This window comes from Scardinius erythrophthalmus, assembly GCF_964197995.2.
Source record: "Scardinius erythrophthalmus genome assembly, chromosome: 21".
NCBI classification, from domain to species: domain Eukaryota; kingdom Metazoa; phylum Chordata; class Actinopteri; order Cypriniformes; family Leuciscidae; genus Scardinius; species Scardinius erythrophthalmus.
In genome coordinates this window covers 34,366,229-34,375,978 of record NC_138241.1, presented here as the reverse complement: position 1 = coordinate 34,375,978, position 9,750 = coordinate 34,366,229, and the positions used below count along the sequence as shown (strand labels likewise).

The following is a 9,750-nucleotide window of genomic DNA, read 5'->3' as shown; positions in this document are numbered from 1 at the left end:
GTAGTCAGCATACGCTTTAGTTCAGCTCTTGACCCTTGACCTTTTATATTTGTCTTATTTGGCTGCTGTGATGGTGTTTATAAAACATATTTGCCACAGCAAAGAAAGGAGGAGAAAATGAGACCAGGTGATGTTTGCTGACTACTGATCGAAATAATCAGATTATCTGATCTTATCACATCTTAAAAACTGATCAATAGAGTGTTGTGCCATTAATACATTTTGCATGACCAACTGTGTGATATTCCAGCGTTTATTATGAGGGATTTTAGAAATGTCATCCAGACATCAACAATCAGCACATAAATCTCAACAAAAAGCGTCATGCTGCAATGCATGCTGGGTGCCAGCGTAGTACAAAACTCCCAGCATGAATAAATGACGCAGCTGAACTGTCCTATTATTTTCTTTCATTCTTACTATTTGCTTTTATTCTTGCTGTTAGTAGCTTGCTTTATGATGTTCAGCACTGATCTTTATCTGAATATTCTGTCACCATTGTTGAGGTTTGTAGATGAGATGTCTAAATGTGTCTCAATGCCTAACTTCTGTTCACCTTTTCATATAATGATGCATTACAATGATCTTTCTATCACATGAGCTTTATTAACAGTTCAGAAACATCTCAACCTTTGAGTAAATCATCAAATTACATAAAAACACTAGTGATTAAACCATTTGATGACACTCCTTCAAATGTCAAGCATTCAACTCCCCCCCTTCAATCTCTTTAGGTAACAACATACAAGTGCCTTTAATAAAACACTTTTGTAATTGTTGGAAGAGAATTAACGTCAAGGATCAAGAGCTCATCTAATGGAAACACTGATCATCATAATGGTGACTTCTAAATATTTTCAATAAAACATCAACATTATCTAGATCTAAACCCCTGTTAATTCTAAATAAGAACTTTTGAAGACGAATGACAGTATTAAAATCAAACTGGTCAGTAGTGAGTGAAGCTGGTAATGCTGTTTTTGGAGTTGTGTAATCAGATCTTGACAGATTTAATGTGTTTTATTCGCTGTTGATTTGATCTAAGGCTGTGGCTGGAAGTTAGATGTAGTTCCTGTGTTTCTGCTCGTCTCTATTTCTGTTCTCTTCTTTCCTTCAGTGATTCTGCTCTTTATTTATCTGCGTCATAAGCCGATGTTGAAACTATTGGTATTGGCACCCTCGACTATCTACTTAGGCTTACGTAAATGCAACCCAAAATGAGAACCACACTCTTCTTCTTTGTCTTGTCATAAAAATGACCTCTATGACTTCTAACCAGCTGCAACTTGTTCAAATCAAACAAAAACATGCTTGTCTTCATACTCAGATCACTGTTTTCATATAAAATGGTAAAAACCTCCAGCCTACATCAACGGCTCATTATTCAATTCTTATAGACTGTACAAAAATGACAGATCAGATTAAATTTGAAAGTCTATGAAAGATCATTAAAAACATATTCATCTAAAGATTACTGAAACTAGTTTTTTAAACAAATATGAATATATGGATGAAGATGCACCTCATGACGTTGCATTGTTTACTAGGCTAACAAACTAACTTTCTAATCTAAATCTAAATTTAAAGTATATATTAAATTGTATATATCAATATTATATCATAATATATAATAAAATTGTATATATCAAAGTACTATGCCTTTACCTGTCCATTACTTGGTACTTACCTATACCATGTTTCTGCACCATAACAAAATGTACTATGGCACTACCATGTTTTTTTTGGATTACCGTGGTATTTTGGACATGTAGGCCTACAATGATGTTATTTTTTGGTATACAGAGTTAAGTGTCATGGTGTAGTCACAATGTAAATTGTTATTGCTATCATAGCACATTGTTGGCACCATGGTAGTGAATGCTTACCATTTTCATGTACCATGGTATTTACTATATGGTAATACTATGGTATTACCATGGTACTTTTTGTAAGGGTAAAATCTACTGTGATTGGTGGTGTGCAGCGCCATGTGGTTGTTTATGGGAGTGTGTGAGTGTGTGTGTAAGTGTGTGTGTGAGTGTGAGTGTGTGTGTAAATGGCTCCTCCTGCCACTGAAAATCGAAATCGGAGCTCTCGGACCGAAGCTCCTGGACAGTAAAGCTTTTTCTCCGGAGCCTAGACCAAGCAGATTCTCAGTGCAATGCACTTTAGACTTTTATTTACATTTCCCGAGCTCAGCACAGTGTAAGGATACAGAGGAAAGGGCTGCAGCGGTGTGTGTTTTAACCAGAAACCCGTCAAATGAACTCCGTCAGAGCGACTAACCGCAGACCCCGGCGAGTGTCGAGGCCGCGCCCGGTACCGCCGGACAGAAACAACGCAGAAAGGGGTGAATATATCTCTAACAAACACCAACCTGGGCTTGATTCACACCAGTCCCTCATCTTTTAGATGGCTTGTGTAGATTCCAGCAGCATTCGCGTGGCGATGTTGTATTTTGAGGTTATTTGTGTTAATGTTCATTCGTCAGGAAACACCGAGGCTTCTGATCCCCCCGCAGGCCGCGCTTTGTTTAACGGGGGTTGATTTGCTCTCCTGTCTACTATAAACCCCATTTAACGTGTACATTTTGGCAATGTACATTTCAGAATGAACTAGTCGTGATTAAAAATCTGGCATGAATCTAAATGGTGGCACCGACGATTATATATTTGTGAGAAATGGCAGCGGTCAGTTGTTTAACAGCCCTGTGATGGTTAGCATCTGCTGTTAGCAGCATAACAGCTAAGCCAACAAAATAAAGCACAAACCTGAGTAAATACCACTATCACACCATTATTTATTAGATTTTAACGTAAACTCTGTAATTCGGGCATTTGCAGTGAATACACATAACAACATATCCAGAAGTACCATGGTAATACCATGTTTTTACCATGGTATTTTTGATGTGCCTTGAAGTACTATGTAAAAACCATTGTACATGAGTGTGTTTTTTTTCAGTACAATAATATACATCCATGCACCATGGTGTTTGGACTTGTATCATGGTAATTTCCTTTACAAAGATGAACTGTGGCAGTACCATGGTAGGCCTACAGTGTCAGTGATGGTGTGTCAAGTGATAATACCATGGTACTTTGATATTTACCATGGTACTGAAATTTGTATAATATGAATTTCCAGGGTTGTATGTGTCCAAGAAACTTTTTAATTACCACAGTATGTCTAAAACCGATGGCAATCTATGGGGCTTTTTGTAAGCTGGAAATGTTTGGACGTTCCATGGTATTAGCAAGGGTATTCTTTGAGTTTCATGTAAATATCATGGTATTTATTAAGTGTACAATAGTGTATATATATTAGACCATCAAATCACAATGATTCCATTACAGTACTCAATTTGTAAGGTCTATATTAAAGTTCAACACTACTGCTATGTTTTGTTTTGGGTATTTACAATGGTAATTTGTTTTTGAACTAGTGTCATGGTTGTACCATGGTATTCTTTGAAGTATGTAAACTATGAGTACCATGCACTTACAAAAAAGTACTGTGGCAGTACCATAGTATACACATGGTACTCAAAAGTACTTCCAAGTGCACCACAGTAAATGTCCAAAAACATGGCATTACTTTTTTTGCAAGGGCTTCCTGTTTAATTTTTCCTTGGTTTAATTTGTCAGCTGTGCTGGATGTTGTAAACTTGATGCCCTCATTAACTTGTTTATTGTTGTTGGGGGTTGATTGGCTAGTTGATGAGTTGTAATCATGACTAGTTAACAGTTTTGTTTGACCGGCATTGCTCTGGTGTTGACGGTTGGGTCATGAACCTTTCTGATAAACAGTGTTGTGATGATCATATGCACACATGTAGTCATTGATGGGTTATTTTATGGTTATGATGACAGATTAAGTGCCATGTTGTTTGACCATCCAAATGTTTTCAAAGGTTGTCCAAACTCTGATGCACTTCTAGTCCTTTTGGTCACCCAGTCCAGCAGCTGTAATAATTTGGTAATTTGCTATGCAAATCTAACAGCAGGACATCTTGTTTGGGATTCAGGCAATCAAACTCGAGAGCTGATTGTACTAACCACATCTTAACTTGTAATTAGAGTGTTGTCATGGGACTAGAGCAAGACTGAAAGTGAAGGATGGTTTCAGCACATAGAGCAGCTCTGGGTGTGTAAATGAATGGCTGCTGTCAGCTTATGGGAATGTTCTGTAATCAAGGTTGTAAGACAGGTGTTGCATTGAACACATGCTTTAAACGGCCTCCTTCATGCAGTTGTTGAGGTGGACAGCTACATTTTTAAGATGTGAATGTCATTTCATATGTACAATACAGAATACAATACAGAACCAGATTCTTCTTACAAAATCTAATTGTTATTGTGACTTTATATAAAATCTCTAGGTAGGGTTGTCACAGTACCAAAATTTCAGTAGTCTGTACCAATATCAGTAAAATTTTGTGGGTCTTGGTACCAATTTCAGGACTAGAACAAAAACTGTTCAATGAAGTACTTAATTTTTTCTTCTTCTGTTTTGTCTTGTCCAATCATCGCAATTTCCGATTCAGTCGTGCATGTAAATACGGTTGTCAATCCAGGAGCTTTGTAGTGTATTTGGCAGCATGAGAAACTAAACTGGTATTCAGATAGTGAATGGGTTAGGCTATAAACAGAAAGCAAGAGCACCGTTTAAAAGCACTGTCAATCTCTGAAGCGCAAGCTCACTGAATTCTGCACTCTCAAAAACTCCCATTATAATAAAAAAGCTGTCTTAATTGTACAATGAATCTCTTATTTACATTGTGTTTACACTTTGTTGGTTATAATGAAAGGATTTGTGAGTGTGTGGCGAGTGTTGATCAAAACACCGCTGATACAGGCAAGCAGAAATGAACTCAACTCGCTAAATTGCATGTTCCTGTTGCTCAAACAGTCGAGTGTTGGCGCTTGCAACATCAAGGTCATGGGTTCGATTCCCAGGGAAAGCAAGAACTGCAGGGTTTCCCATACATTCATTAATTTGTGGCGGCCCGCCACATATCAACACTGACCGCCACAGATTGATTCAGATTTTTTAACTATTTAATATGGGTAAAATTGTATTTTATTCGCGCTGCTTGCTCCCCCTCTCTCTCACAAACTGACTATGGAGGCACGACTAGCCCCTCCTTCTCTTACCGCACGATCTGAATCAAAACATGAGCATGTAGAGGGCGGATTGTTGCCGGTGCTTAATGCTTATTTCCCAGCGAAGATTCCAGAATCAATCCGGAGTTGAATGGTTAGTATAATGAACACTGTTGCTCAACATAACTCTTGAGAAGTTGTCTAGATGTTAAGCGCGGTCGCGTTTCATTACAGATTTGCGCAAAACTTTTGCTATTTTTTTTTTCTAAATATCAATTAACGTTACAACTATTGCGAAATGACGGCGTTTCCATTAACCGATGTTATGCGACTAAAACGTAATTTGTTCCTCTCGCGATCAGTCATTCCAAAAATCATTGCAACGGACGTTGGTAGGTTCATATCACAGCCACCAGACTAGACATTATATTATTATTATCTCCAGGTTCAGGTTGGTGTGTGTTGGTTTTTGTCCACCTCAATCTCCAGGTGTGCGTGTGTGTGTGTGTGTGTGTGTGTGTGTGTGTGTCTGAGTCTGTGTGTGTCCACCTCCAGGTCCAGTTTGGTGTGTGTGTGTGAGCCTGTGTGTGTCTGAGTCTGTGTTTGGGTCTGAGTGTGTGTGAGTGTGTGTCTGTGTTTGAATCTGTGTGTGTGAGTCTTTTTGAATGTGTGAGTGTGTGTGAGCCTGTGTTTGAGTGTGTGAGCCTGTGTTTGAGTGTGTCAGTAAGTTTGTGAGTGTGTGTGTGTGTGTGTGTGTGTGTGTGTGTGTGTGTGTGTGTGTCCAGTTCCAGGTTTGTGTGTAAGCAAAATTTGCAACAAAAAGTCTGTGGAGCAGTCATAGCATAGAAATGTAGCAATGGCAAAGTCTTTAAGTTATCTGACACTAAGTGTTGGCAATGGGAATGTGTACTTGTCAATAAAAATATATGATATATTTAACTTAATCACCCCCCCCGTCCCCAAACACCACACCACCGCAAATAGAATCTAATTCTGTGGGAAACACTGAACTGATAAGAATGTAAAAAATGTGTACCTTGAAATGCAATGTAAGTCGCTTTAGATAAAAGCGTCTGCCAAATGCATAAATGTAAATGTTAAAGGAACACTCCACCGTTTTTTGAAATAGGGCTTATTCACCTTCTTTCCTACATTTAGATACGTGGGCAAATGCATTTTTGTCTCAAGTGCATGCATTTTAGTTTGACAGGGTCGGCGCTAGCTTAGCTTAGCATAATGAATGGAATCCTTTGTTGCCAGCTAGCATGTCCTGAGTAAAAGGCGATTTCCTAGGCAGATATTGACTTGGGACTATAATAGGGGGAAGCACAGGCGAAGCACTGCTACTTGGGTGCAGAGATATCACGCCCAAGTAGAGGTGCTTCGCCTGTGCTTCCCCCTAATATAGTCCCAAGTCAATATCAATATCTGCCTAGGAAAGAAGGTGATTAAGCCCTATTTCAAAAAACGGTGGAGTGTTCCTTTAAGCGTTTTCTTTATTGGAGGAAAGGGAAAAACTATGCATGTTGCGTTCATATTCTAGGCTAATCTGCTATGCATTATAAAGCCATATACATAATTTGATCTTTTAATATTACTGTCTTGAGGCATTAAGCCATGTTAAGGGTTTTCTTTATGGGGAAATACTTCAGAACTCAACTGCTTGCCTGTATATAGTATGGCAACAGCCTGTTTATATGCGCTTCTCATTACATATTTGTGAAGATGTTTGGCGCATGTTGTGTTTTCAAATGCACATTATAAGTGACCCAGACTCAGAGCAGATGCAGAGATGAGTTCATGTGGAGTTCATCTGTGAACGGAGCCGCTCGTAGACACTTGAAAACACTGGATCATGAGCCGCTCGTGTGTAAAAGAACACAGTCTGTGCTTCTCTGTGAAACACGCAGCGCATAGATTTAATTGATTCACAGCTTTTTCGATTTGATAATCGCTTTGTAAAGATAAAAAATCTCTCTATAAAAAATATTGATTTCTCAATTTGAATCGATGCTCATTTTGACCAACCAATATCCCAAGAATCACAAATAAATCACAAGAATTGATCTTTTGTTCAGTTGATGAATGAACAGATATTTGTAGTGTGCCTCCCATTTAATAAACAACTTTGCTTTTCATTTATTACTTAAAGCTCACTTTTAGTACTCTGATACCACAGCAAAAACTACTAGCCTAACTAATAAAGTTAAAACAATATTAAAGGCAAGTGAACAGACACAAAGAACAAATACCGCAATTACAAGCATTGATAAATGCTATATAACTAAGTTACAAATAAAGTAATGTCTAACTATTCATTTTTTGGTACAGAAATGTAATAATTAAATGTAAAATAACACTGTTCACTATACATTTAATATAGATTAATATTTTTTTAATGCTGTGTTTTGTTGTTTGATTAACATTAATGTATTTATAGGCTACTGTCACTTTAAGACCTCATGCACGGACCCAATATAATGATACACATCCGATTTCTTTCTCAACTCGTTCCCTTAAGACATCAGTGACTGTTTACAAGAATACTTGCAGAGACGGGTATTTTGACATAATTTATGTGAATGTGTCCACCCAAGTGCATGGGGACGCGACAGAGGAATACATTTCGGAGTTTTTGTGCTATCTGAAACGCGCCTTTCTCTGTGTGTGTGCGCCTCAGGTGTGTGCGACTGTATGCAACAGTGCTTTGCCTCTTCCAGGTTTTCAAATCTATGAAGGAGTAAACTAGCAAGACAAAACACGTACAAATGATAACCTTTCACTCTATTGCGGTTAATCTTGCAATTGATCACATGCGGGCCGAACCGTGGGGCCTGGTCCGTACGAATCACGGATCAACAACGATCCGTTTGACCCCTACAGTTAATTTTAACCATTAATATTATAGTGATGTACCAGCAGGGTTCCCTGTGTAGTTTACAGCATTTGAGAGGGATTTTTCCCTTGAGAAAATGTGCCTTGTATATATATATATATATATCCAAAATAATCAATATTGAGTTGAATAGATCAGAATTGACGAATCTCAAGGTTGTGGATTGAAATCAAATCAAATTGTGAAATTTGTGGCAATATCCAGTCCTAATAATACCACATATTTGGCCATATTACATACAATAACCATATTTTTTATTTAGATATTTTTTGCAGACCCAGTTTTCCCATTTGTCCTCCGCATTAGCAGAATCTCCTATAAAATGTGGCAACAGTTGGCATGATATAATGTAGCTCAGTCCTAATGTCCCATAATTCCCATATCTTACCACCATAATCCAAAAACACTGTGACTGAGATGATCAACAGAAGGCTTTCCCATAGCAGGTGCTTCACCTTCCAGAATACTAACTGGAAAACTACATGTACTGTCGTGGTAATACTCCAGGATGTATGTTTTTTTGGTCAGATGTGTTTATTGCATTGGTGGTGTGCCGCGGTTCGCCCCGGACACATCTGTGGGGTTTGTAAATAATAGGATTGATGCTTCAGGAACTCTCACAAGGCGTGTTAAGGTAATTTTATTTAGTCGGCTACACTGGGGCACTGCAAAGGAATGTTTGGAAATAAGCTGGAATGCATCTTTCTTACAAAAACTGGGTCAAACTGCAGAGCTTTAAAACAGGATGGGCCAGAATTGAACTGAGAGTTACCCGTAACTTAGGGTGTGTGTGGTGTTTAGTGACAGCAAGGTTTGCAAGTGGGAGTTTGAGTTCTTGCTTAAATTGGGGGCATGAAGTTCACACTAGTAACTACCAGTTAGAGTTTCTTCTGTTTCCCAGTGGTAATCTTTTGTGTTTATACTGTTGTGCATGACACTAGCAAGATCGTGGGTTTGATTCCTATTGGGAATGCATGCCATGAACTGATAAAATGTATAACTTCAATGCACTGTAAGTCTCTCTGGATAAATGTAAATGTTTATCAATAATCTTAATTTCCACACAAACTCGTAATAATAATTAGTTTGCTGATGAGCTACTGCTGTAATGAGCCAGTGAAGCTCACAAGCTTCATTCAGTCTAATAGCTTGAGCTGATAACATCTAAACCCCATTCTACATCTATTCATGCGTGTCCTGTAGGGGGTCATGTATGTCTTTGAAGCTTAGTGGCTGTAGTCTGAAAAGAATATTAATGAAAGGTGGGGCGATCCAGTATTGTGATTCAGACGTTACAGATTGTTTAAACGCTATTCAGTGAAGCTTAACATGCTGTCAGGCGTACTCCCAGCGTGAGACTTTCTCAAGAGAAAGGACTTTGATAAAAGCTCTTTTAGTCAGTGGGTTAAGTGGGATTTACTAGGTTTATCTTTTTTTTTTCCTTCTGTTTTTGGATGAATGGGTTTAAATGATGAAATGTTACTTAAACGGCTAAAAGCAACACAAATATTTTGGTAAAATTCAAATTTGCATTTGAATTGGCCAAAATCTGACTAGCTTTGTGTGAGATTTTTATGTTTATGTCTAGTCACATGACCTGTGCATTATTTTTTGCACCTTTTCAGCACTAATTATGTGAAGTTGCTAAAAGCTAGGCCTACACTATGTAACTTGTGGCCCCTACGCGGTAAAAAAAAAAAAAACTGCATGCATTTTACTGAAGAACATTGTTAGGGATGTTAACCGATG

The 9,750-nt window shown here is 38.2% G+C and overlaps 1 protein-coding gene across 2 annotated transcripts in view; it reads left to right on the top strand.

Annotated features, from left to right (window-relative positions):
* The first annotated feature begins 1,982 nt into the window (after window positions 1-1,982).
* The window catches only part of fbxo11a (F-box protein 11a), a 36,788-nt gene continuing 29,020 nt past the window's right edge, over window positions 1,983-9,750 (top strand). Inside the window, exon 1 of one of the 2 annotated variants that reach the window (XM_081351437.1) lies at window positions 1,983-2,350. In XM_081351437.1, coding sequence (XP_081207563.1) covers window positions 2,263-2,350 — 88 coding nt within the window. In that variant the 5' untranslated portion in view covers window positions 1,983-2,262. The remainder of the gene's footprint in view (window positions 2,351-9,750) is intronic. The other variant, XM_081351438.1, reaches the window with a different exon arrangement.